Source organism: Mus musculus, chromosome 2 (genome assembly GCF_000001635.26).
Source record: "Mus musculus strain C57BL/6J chromosome 2, GRCm38.p6 C57BL/6J".
Lineage (NCBI taxonomy): Eukaryota > Metazoa > Chordata > Mammalia > Rodentia > Muridae > Mus > Mus musculus.
The window spans coordinates 4,466,685-4,487,579 of record NC_000068.7 but is presented as its reverse complement, the minus strand read 5'-3'; the positions used below and the strand labels follow the sequence as shown (position 1 = coordinate 4,487,579).

Sequence of the window (20,895 nt, the reverse complement as noted above, 5' to 3'; positions counted from 1 at the left end):
GGGTGCCCTGAAAAACATGTACACCTGAAGAGACCTCAATACTCAATGCTTTGCTGCCAGGGTTTAAATCCCCAAACCTACACACAGCTGGCATCTGTACCAACATTTGGCATGTGGCCAAGCCTGGTGCTTGCTTGCTTTTTGTTTTTATTCTTCTTCAATAATACTGACAAAAAGCACCAAGAAAAGGAACAGTGCTTAAAGAGTGAGAGACCTTCACCTCACCTCAGTTTTAAAGTGTAAATGACTTGGTGTGTATGTGTGTTCAAATGTTCATACATGTACATGCATGCGTGTGTAGAGGCCTGAGATCACCTTCCAATGTCACTCCTTTGGAGTGGCCCACTTTGGTTTTTGAAGGCAGATCTCTCACTGGTCTGGAACTCATCATGTAAGCTAGGCTGGCTGGCTGGCTGGCAATCCCATGATTCTTCCGTTTCTTTCTCACTAGTGCTAGGATTCCAGGCACTTGCTACCATGCTCAGCTCTTTCAAAAGGAACTCGGGTTCTAACTGAGCTCCTGTAACCCCTTTATTGACTGAGCTATCTCCAGAGCCATACAGATTTTTTTCCTTTGAGAAAGATCATACCATATAACCTTAGCTACCCTAGAACTCTGTGTAAACCAAGTTGGCTTCGAACCCACAGAGACTCCCCGCCCCTGCCTCCCTAGCGCTGGGATTAAAGGTGTGCAACCTTCACGTCCCACCATACATTTTTTCAGAGATAAAATCATTTACTAATTATTTATTATTTGGCTCAGTAAAAAAAATAATTCTATACTGGGGGTGAGTTTACCATTCTAGGGGTGGGGGTCAGTTTCATAGTTTACAATGTAAAGCATCTCAAATGACAGTTTGGGGTCCTGGTTGTGCACTGAGTAGGTCTCGAACATGTTAAATACTCCTTCTACACTGCTCCTTGAGTGTTGCCCAGTCAGAACTGTGAGGCTTCTGCCAGTTTAGTTTTCTAATGATTTTGCTAAGGTAATTGGAAGAGTGACAATTCAAACACATATCTATGTGTCATCAAACTGCAAGTTGGTCAGACCTACAGACCTCAGCATCTTTGTACCAGAATGCCTCTTTGGGGGAAAATTTCCTCCAGATTTGAAGAGGCAAAGTTGTTAGAATAATTATTTCAAAGCGAATCACAACACACAGATTTCCAGTACATATGTTAACAATTGCACACAGATTGGGCCGGCAAGATGGCTCTGTGAGGAAAGAGTCTGCCGTGTCAATCACGCCTGACAACCCGAGTTTGATCCCAGAATCCATGCAGAGGTGGAAGGAGAGAAAAGACTGCAAAGTCCTCTGCCCTCCATATCTGCACTGTGACACATAAGCATGCAAGCACACACACCTCACACACACATGTTCACACATGTTCACATATGCACATACACATGCACACATACATGCATGCATGCGCGCGCGCGCACGCGCACACACACACACACACATTCATGCACAATGATAAAACTACAATAATAAATTGCACCTAAATTGCAATGTCTTTGTACCAACTCTCAGCATAAACAATAAAATCTCAATTATGGTTTTAGAAAAAAAGCTGCTTAAGGAAGGGGAGCCGACCATGTGGCCAAGTCTGTGCCTCCACCTACGATGATAAGTTAATGAACCAAGTGTGTCCTGATCCAACCATCCCCTCTCTCTGGAATTGTTAGCTTTGTTTTATAAGGTTATTCCCCATTCATCTGAGACACCATTAGAGAGAATATGGCACTGAGATCATTCCCATCAGTAATGGAAATGGCTGAGATTAGCTCTGATATTCCTGCAGCTGTTAAGCAAATCAGAAAGGCATTAACTGCAAGCTGAAATTTACTCCGGCAGCTGAGGTAAAGACGCACACTTCAGCCTGTTAAATGGACCCTTTAGCTCTTTACTTGAGACTTGGGGGATGCTGTTTGCGGAGGCAGGACTGTTACATCTGAACTGCAACCCTGACCCTGCTCTTCAGGGAGGAATGGCCTGCAAGCCCTCTGCACCCCCACTTCTGCTTTCTGTGAGTGTATTTAAGAAGAGCAGGGTCTGAGGAGTTGGCAAAGAGCCATTCTCATTTGAAGACCAAGGACGTAGTATAGTCATTAGTACACTCAAGGCCCTGGGTTCAAGCCTCAGAACCAGGAGAAAAATAAATAAATCAAAACAAAGCCCCTAGTTCCTCTCCAGTACTGGTGACTGTTTTAGAAAGAGTGCTTTTAGGGGGTCCATGGCTGGGTGGGTGCTCAGAGCTGATGTGTCTGGAAGCACTAGCTCCTGACTCTGCTGCTTATTTGCATTCTGATTCTCCTTTAGGCTTCTAAGCCTATTTGCAAACAGAAGTGATCAATTCTGGGGTCTTCAGAAGACAGTGAAAAGGTTAGACCCCTAAAAGATCTATACTAGGAGCAGGTGAGATGGTTCCACCTCTTAGTGGCACTTGTCACCTATGCCTGAAGACTAAAGTTTGGGCTCTGGAAACTAGATAAAGATGGAAGAAGAGAATCAGCTCCAAGAGGTTGTCCTCTAACTTCCACATGCGTGCAGTGGCATGTATATGCTTATACATACACAAAACAATGAAATTTTCAAAAAGTGTCATATGACATATGCGTATCGTATTTTTCTTTTTTGTGGATGGTGTGTGTACATATGTTTGCAAGTGTCCATAAGCATGTGGAGACCAGAGATTGACCCTGGGTGTCTTTCTTGATTGCTCTCTAATTTATTTAATAAGACAGACTCTTGCTGATCTCAGAATTAGCAAGTCTAACTAGCCAATATGCCTGAGGGACTCCCTGTCTCAGCCTCTTGAGGACTGGGACTGTAGGCAAGTTCTATGTCCACCTAACTCTACACACACACACACACACACACACACACACACACACACACACACAAAGTCTGCAAGTGTTTTATCCACTGAGCTATCTCCTCACTCCTCTGACATCTTTGATACTTTGTCCTCCCTTGTCAGAAGGGACATTTCAATCAGTCCTATTTGAGATAAATTCTATATATTTCAAGGAATTTCAGTGGCATTTGTGACAGAAACAAAAACCACAGAGACTTAATATAGAGCTTTAAGTGGCATTGAAAAGAATATCAAGACTCACTACACAATACAAGACTCAGTTTACTCTGAGATATATGACTCTCTCCATCCTCTTCCCTAAAATAAAGCTTTATCTTCATTTGGCACACGAGCCTTCACACAGTCTGTGTGACAGTCTGTGACCACCTAACACACTGCTGGACCCAGAACAACCATACGGGGAGTTTTCCTCTTCTTGGAATACAGCTGTGCTATGACTTTTATCCTTAATCACAGACCAAGACACACTCAGTCTGCACTTTCCTTTTAGTCTCTTCATCCTTCTAGACTCTTCTGATGAAGAACAAGGAGATGGAAGCAGGGAGGTGTCCCAGGGGTACCTACCTGACACAGAAGTACAGAACCACCGGCCCAGACTTTTTGGGGAAGTCATGCTCCAGGACTCTCCGATCGAGCTGGAGCCAATTCAAGTGTCCCCTGGAGAAAGGAGAGACAGGCTGGTTAGGTTGTTGGATTGTGCAGGGGTTTGGAGATGAGGGCCTCCACAGGCAGAACCCACTGGATCGTGGGAATCCTTCCTGGGGTTCCAGTATTGGAGGAACACACAGGAATTGTCTGGGGGGAGAGTTCTCGAGAGAAGTGTTCTCTGGCGGGGACAGGATAGGAGGCACAGCCTTAAGATGAGAGGTGCTAACTGCTTCCTATAGCCGCAGCTCGCTCCCTTGGCCTGCGTTCCCTTTCTACGGCTCTGGGCTGTGTGCTTTTCCTATAGGACTCGACACACTTTAATAACATGCCAACAATCCTCACATCGTCCTACCGGAAGCAGCTGAGATACCACATGAACCACAGGTTTTTTAACCGTAACCCTGCACAGGATCAAACCATGATTCTGTTTCTAGGCACTCAACTTTCTTCCACACAAAAGGAAGCATTTGTCTACATAGTCTCTCACACAAGAGTTCACAGACACTGTATATGGAGAGACACTAGGATGGCCCAAACTTAAAACAATTCCAGGGTTTACCAGCAGCAGATTAAATGAATGAATGAATGAATGAATGAATGAAGGCACAATCCCCATATGGAATCCTATGCAGCAACGCTATCACTGTAGGTGGTATATCTGGGTGAGCCTGAAAATAAGTGAGTTGAATGAAGAAGTTTTAAATGAAAGAGTTTAAGAAGTGTATAGATGACACGATTCTATTTATGTAAAACTCTAGAAAACACAAACTAATCTTTAGCTCCTGAAAACAGGTTTGGGGAGAGGGATGTTGCAGGAGATATATCCATAGGGAAATGTTTTAGAAGGGGTAGCTATGTCGTTAGCTGAATATTGGTATTGGAAAACAAAAATGAGGGTCTCACCCAGACTGGCCTCACGTGTATGACATAGTCCATGATGACGTCACCTGACTTCCTGTCTCCACCTCCTATATACCACAATGTCCTGCTTTCCTTTGATACTTATCTGGTAATGGGTTGACTAGAAACCAATGTATAGTGATGGGTAGGGGCAGAGAGAGAGGAGGTGGGATTGTCCTGTGGGAGATCCTGCTCCTGGGGGAATGGCGTCCCTCTGACTACTTCATCTAGTCTTCAACCATCAGGCAGAACGAATGGTGAGCTACCTCAGGGCCCCTGCTGTCTCCGCCTCCACTGTGTTGGGATTATAAACACACTCCATGATATCTGTTATTGCACTTCACAGACTGACCCATTCCCAGAGCCTGAAGTTATTATAGGCGTGGAAGGGTAGAGGTGGGGCTGGGAGCTCATCAAATGGGAGAATGTGGGGACATTTGATATCCTGGATTCCTAAGTAAACAAGTTCACCAAGGATGGCCTAGGAATACCTCATACCCAGACAGAGAGAGAGTCACGCAGGATGTGTGCTTGAGAAGGTATATTAGAAACCAGAGGCTACTGATTCCAGTAGAGTCTGCCCTTCCTTTTTTATTAACACAAAATTGTTTGCTCCACTGTTAGGCTCCTTCTAAATGTCTTTTTTTTGCATATGTGTATGTGTATGCATATGTGTGTATGTGTGTGTGTTAGAAAGTGTAGAGTGCACACGTATGCAGTACAAATGCATGTTCATGTGTGGGTTCATGTGTTGGCATGTTCATGTGTGGGTGATGTCCAGTGTCTTCCCTGGTCACTGTCCTCTATACATATTGCAACAGGGACACTCACTTGAACCCAGAGCTCAGTAATTTGCCTAGGTTAACTAGTCAGCTTGCTTCAGCGAACGTCTCCACCCCTCAAGCCTTGCCAGCAGCTCAGCATTTACATGCGACCTGAGGATCTGAACCTGGTCTTGATGTTTGCACTTCCATGAGACATCTCTCTTAGATTTGTTTGCAATATCTCCTATATATTGTGAAATTTTAGCTACTCCTAAAATATAAGCGTGGGACCGATCGGTGCCAAAGGCCAGTCATTTCTGCATTTTCTGTGTCTGACAGCAGACACTAAACAATTTTGTTGTTGTAAGAAAACAAGCGTATTAATTTTACAGTATGTCCACTTGTGTGGACATACACTCCAGTGCGTTTCTGGTCACTCAACATAAGGTGCTGTTGTTTGCTGTGGTTTGTGACAGTGGAGTGTGGCTCGGAGGCTGTCAATGATCCATATTCTCTGTGTGTATGTATTCTCATGCCTGCGCTTGAGCTCACACGTGTATGGATACACATTCATGTGTGTATATTACATGCTAAAAGTTGATGTCCTTCTGGAAGACCTTCTGCTTTATTGAAACAGAGTCAGGGCTGGCTGATTCCAGCTAGTCACGGTAGTCAGCTTCCCCTGTCTCTGCCTCCTAAGGGTGGGGCATAAAGCGAGTCCTCACGCCTGTAGAGCTTTCATTTGGGTTCTGGGGATGTCAATTTTGGTTCTCACGCTGGCTGAGCAAGCACTTGATCCACTGAGCTTTCCCCGCTGCTCTGAGACCCATTTTCTTATAGATTTAGTGACTGTCATCAGGCACAGCCGATGCTCCTGCCCCGGGTATGAGGTCCTCTGGAGGCATCCATCCTGCTCACCCAGTCTAAGAGCCAGGCTCGTCATTCACACTGAGTGCCTTCCCGAGCAGCACCGTCCTTCCTCATCTGTGTGAGCTACACACATCTAAAGTTACGCTCCAACGCATTTCTGGTCACTCGACATAAGGTGCTGTTGTTTGCCGTGGTATGTGACAGTGGAGTGCTCGGCTCAGAGGCTGTCAAGACCACTAAATGTCAAGTTCCCAGAAGCAAGTATGACAGCCCAGGCATGGTAGGCTACAGCCACTCACTCTCTCTGTCTTGCTGTCTAGGAGTTAATGAGCGGAACCCCTGAGCCCAGTTTAAGTAAATTATGTTCCCAGACCTAATGCTGCTGGGTCTCACTCCCAAGATAAGAAATTGCTTTTGAACTCCGATGGTTTTTAAATGCTAGATAAACTTGTGGCTTCAACTAGACTCTTTGTGGATGCCTCAGCCAATGCCATGTGCTCTGTGTAAGAAAGGACATAGAACAGGGAAGGCTAGGGCACACTTTATGAACCAGCATGTGTGGCAGTATGTCACAGGTGAATTGCCAACAAGACATTCATTATTTAGGTAAATTGGACTCCTGGGCCTGTATCAAGCAAGTCAATTAATTGCAACGTAGGCACTAGGAGATGGCTTAATCGATAAAATGCTTGCCACACAAACATCCACATAAGAAGGTAGGTGTGTGGGTACCTCAGAGGAGCTGGCCCTGAGGGTGTGAGAACAGGAGAGCTGGTGGGCTGGCTAGCTCAGCTACCCCCAAGCCCAGATCCATGAGGGTATGAGAACAGGAGAGCTGGTGGGCTGGCCAACTCAGCTACCCACAAGCCCAGATCCATGAGGGTATGAGAACAGGAGAGCTGGTGGGCTGACCAGCTCAGCTACCCCCAAGCCCAGATCCATGAGGGTATGAGAACAGGAGAGCTGGTGGGCTGGCCAACTCAGCTATCCCGAAGCCCAGATCCAGGGCTTTGAGTTGACCCACCCCAACATCTACTCCATCTATGAACTTCTGAAGGGGCTGATCCATGACACAGGGCAATAACAGGATGTCCTGAGAGGAGTCCTGGCGAGGATCCAGTATTGATAGTCATAGAAGTAAGTCAGAGGTCTCGAACCAGACCAGTGACTCACCGCAATGAACAGTCACAAGTGAAGATGTGTGGACAAAGGGTATACTGTGTGACACATGGTGACACACCATGACACTCCGCACTTTTTTTTTTTGTTGTTGAGATTTTGTTTTGTTTTCTTTGGGGGAGGGTTGCAAGGGGGAGGGCAGATATGGAGGAGCACGGGGGGGGGGGGATGAGTAGGACTGAGATGCATGATGTGAAATTCACAAAGAAGTAATAGAAAGTAAAAGGAGAAGGTGGTGGAGGAGCAGGAGCAGGAGGAGGAGCAGGAGGAGGAGCAGGAGGAGGAAGAGGAGGAAATAGGTGTGATGGGCTGCTTTTGAAAGCCCTGTTTTTGGGAGCCTGAAATAGTTGGATCCCTGGGGATTCCTAGCTCTCCATACTTGCCTAACTGGTTAGCTCCAGGCCAATAAGACCTGACTCAAAGGAGATACATACACACATGCACACACATGTGATACAAGAAGCTGAAAGAAATAATCCTCAAGTGACTGCCTTTGTGTTCTTAAACATGACTGTGGTCCCAGAGTGCATGCAATCCCTCTAAAACTTAAGCAAAACTCTTATGTGCAAGCATTTGTGGAAGAGATGGAATGTAAATTCTTAACAAACTTCAAGGGGTCATGTGGTGAAACGATCTGTGTGAACCCCTCATTTTCTTAACTGGCATGTGAAATACATTCTAACTACGTGTGCAATAATGGCTAACGTCTAAACATTCCTAAACAATATGGATATTCAGTTATACCATCTGAGGGGCAATTCATAAAACTGGGGACAGGAGACAAATGTTAGTTGCAATAACAATCATTGCCTCAGCTTGTGGTCTGCCGACTGCTTATTTTGGCTGAAGTTATTTAGTGTTTGGTTTTTAAGAGAGGATCCTTTGTCTTCTACTAGCTGTTAACTTAGATATTAAAATTTGGGAATTAAATTAACACTATAAGTATTTAAGAAATAAAATATAAGGAAAGACTCTCTAAATGGATGCCAGTTGGATAAATGAAAATTTCATTTATGCTATTTGTTTGTTTGGGTTTCTCTTTGTGGTGCTGCACAAGCCCATGGTCCTCAGCACACTAGGAAAGTACTCAAGCTACACAACTGACCTTTGCGCCCACCCCCCCTCCCCCGGTTTTATTCCCTATAGAGAAGGGAAGACTAAATCTGAACTTGGCAGGCCTTGATCCTCAACCTGTTAGAAATGGCCCCCTTAAATTTGTAAATTTTAAATTTACATGCCTTCTCTCCCACAAATGTTTTCATATAAATATTTATTTAAGATTTATTTATTATCAATACTGGATCCTCACTGGGACTCCCCCCAAGATATCCTGCTGCTGCCCTGTGTCGTGGAGATCCTGCAGCTTTGGTTCTGTAGGACTGGGCCCTTCAGAAGTAGCCCCTCTACCATGTTTCAGGAAGGTAGCCTCTGTACAGTGTCTCAGGTCCCTGGGATATGTCCCTTACTGTAAGTTCTAGTGGAATCAGTTGTTCTTAGATCTGGGTCAAGGGAACATAAAGACATTCCCGGCCCTGAAACAGGACTTCTGGACTTGGCTATATCAGAACCAATGGAGGATCTTTGACGGAAAAAACAAAACAAGGACAAAAAAGTCAGTTTAAAGTGTCTTGGGTCCTTCCACTATGTGGCCAAGCTGGACAGGAACCCTGGCTCCAGCCACAAGTCAATAAGCATTCTAAGGGGCTGCGGAGATGGCTAAGTGGTTAAGAGTATGCGTTGCTCTTGCAGAGGGCCGAGGTTTGGTTTTCAGCACCTACACGGTGGTTCAAACGATCTGCAATGCCAGTCCTTCTAGGGCAGTGGTTCTCAACGTTCTTAATGCTGCGGCCCTTTAATACAGTTCCTCATGTTAACGTGACTCCCAGCCATAAAATTATTTCATTGCTACTTCATAATTGTAATTTACTACTGTAATGAATCGTAATGTAAATATCTGATATGTGACCCCAAAGGGGTCAGGACCTGCAGGTTGAGAGCCGCTATTCTAGGAGAGTCGATACCCTCTCTTCTGACCTCTGTGGATACAGCATGCATGTGCTGCACATATACAAATGCAGGCAAACACACACACACACACACACATACACACACACACACACACACACACACACACACACACACACACACACTAATGTTGTCATTGGTCTGTGGCAGCTTGTGGTAGCACATGTTAACCTGCCTATTTTCAGTTCAAATCAGGCAGGGCTCAGACCTGCAGAGTGGCTGTAAGTTCCAAGCCACTCTGTAAGTGTGGGGTATGGAAAGGCAGAGGAAAGCTGGCTAGTGTTTGTGGACACAGGAATCACCAACAGATCAGGTCACGCACTCGGGGACAAGTTCAAGGGTCGGCATCGGCCCTTCCTGGGCAGCAGGGGGATCCAGCAAAATGTGGGGCTCTCAGGTTATAGGTTGTCCGCCATCCTGTCAGTGTGAATTCTGGCAATGACGTTTTGTGGGGCCTAGATGGAACCCTCAGAGAAAGGGGGTGGGGTATTGGAAGCTTCTCTATTCCCCCAATAATTGGTATTTATTTATAAAGTACCACAGCCCACAGTGTAAAACTTCAGGACTGAGAATACTGAATGCTGCTCGTAACCAGTCTGCAGTGTTGATCCCACTTCTTCCTTCTCCGTTGTTACTTTGTTTTGAGGCTTTTAATTTGGAAATAATTATAGAAGAGCTGCAAAGATCTCACAGCCTCCCTTCACCCGCCGCCCAGCTTCCCTCGGCAGCATCTGGCAAACTCTGGAGAACTCAGCAGAGCCATGATGCAAGGCCACTGCTGGATGACCTAAGCCATAGGCTCTACTCAAATGTCACCAGGTCCCACGGAATTTCCTTTAGGATTCAATTGCACTTAGTCACTTTCAACTTGCACTCACTCTGTCCAAATAAGGAGGGCATTCATCTTTCACTGTTCCCATTTGTGATAGACTGGGCAAAGGAGGGCAGTTTGGACAACCTAGAGACTTTCTGAAGCATAGGCCCTGGGAGAAATTTGATCTTTAAATAGTGCTTTAAAATTTAGACATTTTTGATGTGTGTGTGTGTGTGCGTGCTAGTACAAATGCACGTGTGTCTGTGTGTGGGTAAAACAGAGTATAGTGGGTGCACACTCATGTGAACAAAAACACCTTGGGAACATACTTACTCAATTTGAACACAGTTATTAAAATGTTTCCTTTTGAGATGAGGATGTGGCTCTGTGGTTATGATACTTGAGGTCCTGGGTTTGATTATCAGCAGCTGCATGTGTGTACTTGTGCGTATACACACACACACACACACACACACACACATGCAGGGGACTGTCGTGTTAGCACTTCTTGGCATGGAGAAGCAGAGCAAAAGCCAAGCTCATGCTTCTGGACCTAGGAATCACAGACCCAGAGCACCACCAGGCACAAGTCCAAGGGGCGACCTTAGTGCTTCCCTTTCTTAAAATGGAAAGGAGAAATGTTCCGATTACCAGAGAGGCCCAGAGATGTATGTAGGCCCAGGTATTATCAGGCCACCAAGGACTGTCCCCTAAGTCACCCTGGCCCTTGTCCAGTTGGCCTGTCTCTCAGAGGCTTGACTTTCTCTAGGACTGACACCTGCTGTAAGTCCCCTAGTGCACCAGACATACCTGCCAGCTCGCATTCAGTGACCAACAGGTGGCCCAACTCTTTTTCATGATGGTGGCCGGCTACTGGTGCTATGGCTGGAGATGGCCTCACACTCAGATATGGGAGGAGGTGTTAGGGGCCTGTGCAGTCTCAAGACCAGCCAGAAGGATGGTTGGGAGTTCCTGCTATGGGGAGCACGATGCTCCTCTCAAGAGGGCCTTCTGTACATGTGCGTTACATGAATGAATGCACAGACACCCAGGCAGGCAGGCTCTCAGGCCAGCAGAGACTCCAGAGAGCTCAGCTCCCACAAAGGCTTATAGGATGGCCATCAGACTCTGGGGTGTGCCCCTCCTGCCTCTGAGGTGTGGCTTTTGTGTCCTCCTTTCCCCTTTTCATCCGTCTAATCAATTGCTCTTGGCTCTCAGGGCTGTGGTCTGTCATCCTCAGCATATAGGCTTCTTCCTCTCTGGCCTAAGATAACATGCAAGTTCTTTGACTCCTGTTGACTCCGGGAAGTCTAACTGGGACTGTCCAGAGTTCATAGTCTTCTTGAATGGAATAAACTAACTTGGGAAATGGGAACAATGGGGCTGTGATTAGTTGAGACTTACAGTTTCCTTCCAATCAGTGGCGGCATGGAGAGTAATTAGGGGATCATGCTTCTGGGGATTCTCAGCAGGGACGGGAGAGAATGCTTGTGTTCATGAAAGTCAGTTTTTCTTTCTACACATGTGCTATTTAAAGCATTTCTTCTTTATTACCTGCCTGCATCTCTCCTGGTCTGCTGGTGCAGGTCCGTCTAGACCAGAGAAGACCAGCAAGACTGCCTTCTACCTCGGTGCCCTATGGGCTGCAGCCCCAGGACTGACCCTACTCCTTTTGTAAGTAAGCTCGGGCTTTGCCCTTGCCTCTGCTTCTGTCCACACCACTGCTCCAAAAGTCACTTTTATGTGAGGTGCACATGTGTGTGTACAGGTGTGCATGTGTGTGTGTGCATGTGGGAGTCAGGATAGCTTGGGTTTTGTTGTTTTGTTACTCAGTCACTGCTCACCTTTCTTCTTTCTTTTGGAAAGTTTGATATCTTTATTTATTACTTTCATGTGCATGTATGTGTGGGTGTCTGTAGAGGCCAGATCATCCCCATCTGAGGCCAGCTGCAGTTACTGATGGTTGTCAGTCCCCCTCTGTGGGTGCTGGGAACCAAGCTTAGTTCCTTTGGAAGAACAGCAAACACTCTTAACTGCTGAGCTACTTCTCCAGTCCCCAACCATATTTCTTGAGCTAAGGTTTCTCACTGCCAAACAGGTTAAGTTGGAGAGACAGTGAGCCCAAGAGGTCAGTTTGTCTCTGAGGAGGTGATATGAACATATATTTTGTAGGCTTATAGATACAGCCTAAGAAAATCAAATCAGTACTTTATTCTATGATAGACTACTGCAAATCTTTGTCTAAAAAGGAGTGTGCAGAATTAAAATGAGTTAAAATTTTATTTAAGTATGCTGGCTTCTGCCAACCTGTTCACATTCTGTATCCAGGGAAGGCAAAAACTTGCCAGAGTACCGTAAGGTTCTACAGCAGATCCTGTTTGCTAAGAAATCATTATTGCTGTTAGGTTTTATGTGTTTGTTTTTGTTTTTGAGACAGGGTCTCTCTAGGTAGCTGGGCTGTCCTGGAACGCTGTAGGATCCTCCCACTGCTGCCCCCTGAGATTAAAGCCCTGAGACTTTGTTAGCCCTGTGCCACTCACTGTGCCTAACAAAACAGGATACTTTTTTATTGTCATTTCAAATGTTTGTATGCTTTTAATGCTAGCTTCAAAATGTCTACCTGTAAAATGTTCATGTCTGCAATTTGTTTCTGTGCACATGCCTAGCTTGACAGAAATTCCTTTTGGTAGGCATGGGACTCAGAGACTGTCCTCTGGTGGCCACACTGTCACCTGAGCTCAGCTGAGCTGTAAAAGTTGTAAGAAATTGTGGAGGACTGCCAGGCCTTCCCAGAGCATTAGCCTGGGCTCCTGCCCACTCCTAAACAAAGAACAGCTTTCCTGTCTGAGCTCATGGCTGATTCTTTGCTGGCTGGAATTTCTAATACACTTCCCTATGTTGGGATTACATGTGTCATGGACCAAATTTGGCTTTTATTTTTAAACTTAAATTCTGGGGATTGAAGTCAGAGCCCCAGGCTTACGTGTGGACATCTTGCAAACTCACAGATCTCCAAGATCAACCATAGCCAAGGTCGCCTAAGGTGGCTTTCCTACTGACCAACACAGAAGCTGCCTATTCTTGCTTCCATCCTACCTCAATGGCCCCACCTCATTCCTGGGGGCTGGGCTTGACTGTACTGGCCTTGCCAGCCAGTAACCTCACCTGGGCATTTGAGCATGCACAGGGGTGTGCGGGCATAGATACAGACAGAGGAGATTTCGGGAACATCTGTCTAAAGGAGGTTATTGTTTTGTTTTGTTTCCTGGTGCGGGGGGGGGGGGGGGGAGGGGGGGAAGCAGAGTGTGAAGAACGTGGGCAGACAGGGAAAGTACGAGCAGGCTCTCAGAGATGGTTAGTTCTTGTTCCCAGAAAACACTGAGAGGAGGAACTGTGGGAAGCTGTGGGGGCAGGTGTCTAGGCATATCCAGTAGGGGAAAGGCGAAGATGCAGGAGTCCTGTAAAGACCCAAGCTGGCATCTGGTTAATAGACTTCCAGCCTGGCCCCACTCATTTTAGTTCTTTGTGTGGAGGAACTACTGACATCTCTTAGACATTTGTCATCCAGTTACAGTGGAACCAAGGACCACACATGCCTAGGGAAGTGCTTCACCCCTCACTGCACCCCCAGTCCTTAGCTTAGATATCCTTATCTAAGAATTTGGGCCAATCTTCACTGAACTCTTTGGTAACAGTATAGTAAGAGATTGAAACATCATCCATGGAGCCTATGCCTTCCTTTATTATATAACATGATGGTACCCAGCAAACTGGAAGGTTGCTGAAAACAAACATTTCACCTCAGATGGGCGATAGGAACTCTGATGCTGTCTTCTATTTCAGCTTAGAGTGTGAACTCGCCCAGATCATCTCTCACTCTGAATTTATCATCAAGTCCACTTCCTGTTATTGTTACTTCAACACTGGAGAGCAACATTTACTTTCCAGAAGTTTTCATTTAACCTTAATAAAGACTAAACCCACACAGATCTACTCTTTAAAAAAAATAAACATTTTAGACATTCATCTGAACACAAATCTGCTTGGTTAAAGAACATTACCTAATAATTTCATAATATTAGCATCTATCTAATTATATCCTTTGGCCACTCCAGGCATGATCACCGGCTTTTGAAATTCAGATGGTGAACTTGGACTGACCCTGTAGCCCCCATGGGACCCAAGTGGCCTGCAGCCTGATTTTGCTGTGCACAGCAGAGAGAGGGTAATTTGACATCCTGCTCTTTTGTTTGGGGTCTGTGGGCTCTGGACAGCACTTACGTCTCATCTGTGAATGCTATTCCAAAGTACTCCTTCTCCTTCAGGTTGAAATGAGAGGCCACGAGGTCAAGAAGCTCCTTGGCCAAAAGCTTGGGCTGGAAGAAGAACACAGAAGGGAAGATTAACTCACGAGAGACTTTTGCTAAGTCACGTCATCATCTTGGGTCTCTAGCATGTTCTCAGTGAAATGCCTGAGAACTCAGGCACACTGCAGAAACACAAATGACTTTTGTAAAATCCAAAGAGAGGCTTGGATGTGGTTCAGTTGGAAGGAAGGTTCTTGCCTGGCACGCACAAAGCCCTGTGTTTAATCATCCAAGCAGCATAAAACTGGTTGTCATGGTGCATGAGTACTTCATGGGGTTCCACGAGAAATAGAGGCAGGAGGAGCAGGAGTTCATGATTATCTTCTGCTGCATAGCAAGTTTGAGGCTATCCTGGGCTACATGAGGTACACAGAGAGATGAAGCCAAGAGTGAGGGAGGAAGAGAGAGAATAGAGAAGGAGAAAGACCAAAAGAAACAGACCATTAGGATGCTGCTGTATAAAACAGCCAAGTGGGAAGTCTTGGCAGCAACTGGAGGCTCAGTAAGATTGGTTCTGTCAACAAATGACATTTTTGCTCTTTAGTGGGTCTGTCCAGCCTGGTGTCTTTCCTTCCCTACCTTATACTGCTCTGACAGGAAGAGTTCTTGGTCTATTTAGCAAACACAGGCAGACCCCTTCCTATTCTTGGAATAAGGTTACTTTCTGATCTACCCAGTGTAATTGGAAAATGTTAAGCCCAAATTTATTGAATATGAATACCAGAGTTTAGCAACACATGGCTACAGGTATGAGCTCAAGGGTACCCTGAATGCAGCCCATGACAAAATGGCAAACTTACTTAAGATCATGAGCTACATTGAAAGGTTAAACACACCCTCCCCAGTGTGGCTGCTTCTGCCTGGTGATCACATTGGGCTCTGGCTCTTGGCATCCTTAGAGATTGTAGCACACAGCCTGACCCAGAGAAACCATCCAGATACAAAATTCAAAGCACGATTTTTACTGAACAAAGACTGCATTTGTACTATTGTCAAGTCTAACATCCCTACACTGACCTGCCTGATGGGTCAGGAGCTGTCCTCGCTGTGTGGTAGGCACTGTGCTAAGCACTTTTTACACATTGTTTAACCTCATAATCCTGTGAGATTGTCCATTGTGCAGGGCAGACACAGGCCCAGGGATCAGGCAGTTGTTTCTGCCTCCTCTTCTATCAGTGAGCAGCAGCTCAGAAGTGAAAACCACTTAGAACCCCATGGGGTTGAAGTGACAGTAACACTTCCTTCCCTGGAAATGAGAGACCAATGGGAAACCCTCTTACACACGTTCGGGACCGGCCAGGAAAGACGCAACAAACCGGAATCTTCTGCGGCAAAGCTTTATTGCTTACATCTTCAGGAGCCAGAGAGCAAGAGAGCAAGAGCAAGAGCTCTATTGCTTACATCTTTAGGAGCCAGAGCGCAATAGAGCAAGAGCAAGAGCAAGAGCAAGAATGGCGAAACCCCGTCCCTTTTAAGGAGAATTATCCTCCGCCTAGGACGTGTCACTCCCTGATTGGCTGCAGCCCATCGGCCGAGTTGTCATCACAGGGAAGGCAGAGCACATGGGGTGGAGAACTACCCTTGGCACATGCGCAGATTATTTGTTTACCACTTAGAACACAGGATGTCAGCGCCATCTTGCAACGGCGAATGTGAGGGCGGCTCCCCACAAAACCCCACCTTGACACACCAACTGCATCCAGTGCTCTCTGCTTCCTGGTGCATGCTACAATCTGAGTCTAAACCAATAGAACACCCAAGATTGGACGTCAATTCTTTCTTCCTTGATAGGAAGAAGTCTACACTGGGATTGTGGAGGGATGCATGTGGCTCATCTCAGAGTTTTACAAATGAATTATGAAAGATGCTGCAAGATTTGAGTTCCCAAGCTTAAGAACGTGTTGTGGGATGTGCTTGACTATAAATGCTGCCATTCCTTCCAGAAGATGTTGGGCTGAGTTAATTTATGGGTTGTGGTGACACAGCAAGTTCACTGCTTTTATAACACAGTGGATCATCACTTATCCATCAGAATGACTGCCATATCTTTCAAAGTGGCCACAGTGTATCTGTGATGCTTGCTGTTTCTGGAAGTATTTTGAGCTGGGCACTGGGTTACACACCTGTAACCCCAACACTTAGGAGGCTACAGTAAGGAGGAATGGGGGATTCAAGGCTAGCTTGAGTTTCACAGCAAGAGCATATCTTTTTAAAAAAAATTTTTATTAGATATTTTCTTTATTTACATTTCAAATGTTATCCCCGTTCCTAGTTTCCCCTCCGAAAATCCCCTATCACCTCTCTACTTCCCTACTCCCCAACCCACCCACTCCCATTCCTGGTCCTGGCATTCCCCTATACTGGGGCATAGAGCCTTCACAGGACCAAGGGGCTCTCCTCCCATTGATGACCAACTAGGCCATCCTCTGTTACATGTATAGCTAGTGCCACAAGTTCCACCATGTGTTTTCTTTGATTGGTGGTATAGTTTCAAGGAGCTCGGGGATACTGGTTAGTTCATATTGATGTTCCTTCTATGGGGCTTCAGACCCCTTCATCTCCCTGGGTATTTCTCTGGCTCCTTCATTGGGGACCTTGTGCTCCATCCAACGGATGACTGTGAGCATCCATTTCTGTATTTGCCAGGCACTGGCAAAGCCTCGCAAAAGACAGCTATATCAGGCTCCTGTTAGCAGGCTCTTGTTGGCATCTGCCTAGTGAATGGGTTTGGTGATTGTTTATGGGGTGGATCCCCAAGTAGGGCAGTCTCTGGATGATCGTTCCTTCAGACTCTGCTCTGAACTTTGTCTCTGTAACTCCTTTCATGGGAATTTTGTCCCCCATTCTAAGAAGAAACAAAGTATCCACACTTTGGTCTTCATCTTGAGTTTCATGTGTTTTGCAAATTGTATCTTGGGTATTCTAAGTTTCTGGACTTATATCCACTTATCAGTGAGTGCATATCATGTGTGTTCTTTTGTGATTGGGTTACCTCACTCAGGATAAAGGTAGACTATCAGAATTACACCAGACTTCTCACCAGAGACTATGAAAGCCAGAAGATCCTGGACAGATGTTATACAGACCCTAAGATAACACAAATGCCATTCCAGGCTACTATACCCAGCACAACTCTCAATTACCATAGATGGAAAAACCAAAGTATTCCATGAAAAAACCAAATTCACACAATATCTTTCCATAAATCCAGCCCTTCAAAGGATAATAAAGGGAAAACTCCAACACAAGGAGGGAAATGTCACCCTAGAAAAAGCAAGAAAGTAATTCTTCAACAAACCTAAAAAAAAGATAGCTGCAAGAACAGAATCCCAACTCTAACAACAAACATAACAGGAAGTAACAATTACTTTTCCTTAATATCTCTTAATATCAGTGGACCCAATTCCCCAACAAAAAGACATAGACTAACAGACTGACTACATAAACAGTACCCAACATTTTGCTGCATACAGGAAACCCCCCTTAGGGACAAAGACAGACACTACCTCAGAGTAAAAGGCTGGAAAACAATTTTCCAAGAGCATATCTTAATAACATTTTTTTTCTATTTAGGATTATCTTTTTGACTTGCCCTGGGAACATGTGTTAGATTTAGCATCCTTGCCAGCAAGACTCCTCCAGCACTCAGAATGGATTTGGAATTTTGTAAATGTTAAAAGTCATTTCAAGTCTAATGGGTGGGGGAAGAAAGTCACTTGAGGTCAAATCTGATGGGATAGGAGTGGAAGAGGACTGGGAGTCTCACTGGGTCAATCTGACATTAGAAAATGAGGTGTGACTAAGAAGTGCTTACTGTGAGTTCTTGTAAACTATGGAGGGTAACCAACTCACTCGTGGAAAGGGACAGCTCTCTCTCTGGGAATAAGATTTCAATGCTATCCAGATACCCTTGCTCAGTGTGGTGGTCTGAATGAGAAATGTTCCCCATAGACACTTGTATTTGAATATTGGGTCCTCAGCTGATGGTACTATTGGGGAAGGCTGTGGAACTTTTAGAAAGTGGAGTCTTGCTGGAGGCACATAGCACTGACTTTAAGGTTTTATAGCCATTTCCTAGTCCCTCTCTTTGCTTCCTGTGTGTGAATGAAATGTGATCTCTCTACTTCCTGACTGCCAGGCCAGCCTCATGATCCCTGCTGCTATGCCTTTACCACCAAGATGGACTGTACCCCTTGGAACTGTAAGTCCAAATAAACTCTTCTCTAATTTTTTTTCTGGACAGAGTATTTTATCACAGCAATAGAAAGTAACAAATGTGTATGTGTGTGTGTGTGTGTATTCAGTAGGAGAAAGGTACTCATTAATTGTAGAAATGGTTAGGAGGAAATGTAGTGTGCAGGAAGGGAGCTAAGGGACATGTGGAGTGCAGGGACCATGCTGAACAGGCATTGAACACTGGTGTCCTCCTTCAGTTCATTAAGAGCCTTGAAACTGAAGAAATGGACACATGGAACAACTTCAGTTGACATTCACATACATCTGCTTTATAATGCCATGCTGTTCAAAGGACTTGCTAAGGCATTGCTACTGTATCCCAGACACAGTTCTGAGAGCGTCCACGTGTTCTATCATTATCTAAATGACAGAGGACCACCAACCAAGACTCAGAGATAGCATACAGTTTGTTCTCAGTCTTAGCAAACCAGAACTCAAAACAAAGTCAGGATACATACAATGGAATACTACTCAGCCTTGAAGAGGAACAACATTCAGATATACACTACATAAATTAACACTGAAGCCAGAATAACTGAAAGAAGCCATATTAAAAAGAAGATGAGTCTCTAGCTACATATGTAGCAGAAGATGGCCTAGTCGGCCATCATTGGGAAGAGAGGCCCCTTGGTCTTGCAAACTTTATATGCCTCAGTACGGGGGAACATCAGGGACAAGAAGTGGGAGTGGGTGGGAAGGGGAGTGGATGGGGAGGGGAGTGGGTAGGGAGGGTATGGGGGACTTTTGGGATAGCATTTGAAATGTAAATGAAGAAAATACCTAATAAAAAATATTAAAAAAGAAGAAGATGAATGTTACTATATCTCCCTGTATAAGTAACTAAGATCACGTGATTTCACAGGCATTACCAGGGATTGGAGAGGAGGAGGAGGAGTTACTGTTTGATGACTACAGAATTTCTGCTTCAGATTCTGATGACTATTGGAAACAGTGGTGCTTATTTGATAATACTGTGCCTGTCGTTAATGCCCCTGAATTGTATATACACCAAATGGTTAACATGGTAAATTTATGTGTATTTACCCCAATTAAAAAAGAAACAAATAAAAGCCCTAGCTTTCCTCAAAGTGGTAATCTTTCTCTGCATCCTGCCGGGGCTGACTTTACTACCTCCTGGGTAAGAGGTCAAGCATCACGTGTCCTCAAGGAACTGTCTGGGTGAGGGCTAAAATGCGGAGTCTGAACCAGCATGGTACAGATCTATACATCATCGCTGTGCACTTAGCAAATGTGAATCTTTCTCTGATTTCCAAGCCTCAAAGCTGTCGAGATGACTTGACACCATGAACAACGGTTGCCGTTTTGAAGCCTTGTAGGGACTTCTTATCACTGTGCAACTGAACAGCTTGAGCAGCCACAGCATGGTGGGGAGGGGAACGACAGACTTGCCCCTCTCTGGTAATCTCTGTTACAGGAACCACACACCCTTGTGGGTGAATATCTGCTGAAACATGGAGAATCATCAACTGCTTTTCATGGATAGCATTGCAGACCAAGTCCCACCGTGGGGCACCCACAGTTTAAAAACAGAAGGAGCAAGGGCTGGGAAGACACAGAGCCTGTGAGGTACTTGCCTGCCCCACAAGCCATGAGGATCTGAGTTTAGTCTCCAGAGGCAAGTTTGAAAGGGTGTGGGGCGAGTAACCAGAATGCATTATATATGCTTATGACACTGACAGATAGCTAACAATAAAAAAGAGTCACACCAACCAATGGGAGTTCAGCAAGAATAGACCCCAGCATCCTGAGATGTCTACTGTATGTAATAAACTAACCTTTCTCCTGTTAAACTATAAAAGAGTAGCCATGAGAAAATGGAGGGGTAAAGGTAGGGTTGGTGGTGCCTGCTTCTAACCTAGGCTCAGGAGGCAGAGACAGGCAGATCCTTATGGCTCAAGCCCAGCCAGGCTAGAGTATGTGATCAGCTCCAAGTCCATGTGAGATACCATGTGGAAGGTGTGCAAGGAGTGACATGGGGAGTTGATCTTCAGACTCTAAATGCACATGTACTGACACACACACACACACAAAATATAATAAAAATATAAAAGAAGAGGTATCAGATCAGTGACGGGGAGATAACAGAAGATTCTAGAAGTCACTGAGGTTGTAACTGTTTATCTTGAATCTTCATAGAACCCCACACACGTCTTCAGTTACCAAGGTGACAAGCAACAGCCCAGCTTCT

At 45.3% G+C, this 20,895-nt stretch overlaps 1 protein-coding gene and 1 long non-coding RNA gene across 15 annotated transcripts in view; one reads left to right on the top strand and one right to left on the bottom strand.

Annotated features, from left to right (window-relative positions):
• The window catches only part of Gm39751, a 44,769-nt gene extending 26,087 nt beyond the window's left edge, over positions 1-18,682 (top strand). For all 3 annotated transcript variants that reach the window (XR_865941.3, XR_865940.3, XR_865939.3), the window contains 2 exons: positions 11,670-11,757; positions 14,199-18,682. This is a non-coding gene — a long non-coding RNA (predicted gene, 39751). The remainder of the gene's footprint in view (positions 1-11,669; positions 11,758-14,198) is intronic.
• Positions 1-20,895, bottom strand: part of Frmd4a (FERM domain containing 4A) — a 596,394-nt gene that overhangs the window by 126,464 nt on the left and 449,035 nt on the right. For all 12 annotated transcript variants that reach the window (XM_006497439.4, NM_001347086.1, NM_172475.3 and 9 more), the window contains 2 exons: positions 14,365-14,459; positions 3,448-3,540 (listed from right to left, as the gene is read on the bottom strand). In XM_006497439.4, coding sequence (XP_006497502.1) covers positions 3,448-3,540; positions 14,365-14,459 — 188 coding nt within the window. The remainder of the gene's footprint in view (positions 1-3,447; positions 3,541-14,364; positions 14,460-20,895) is intronic.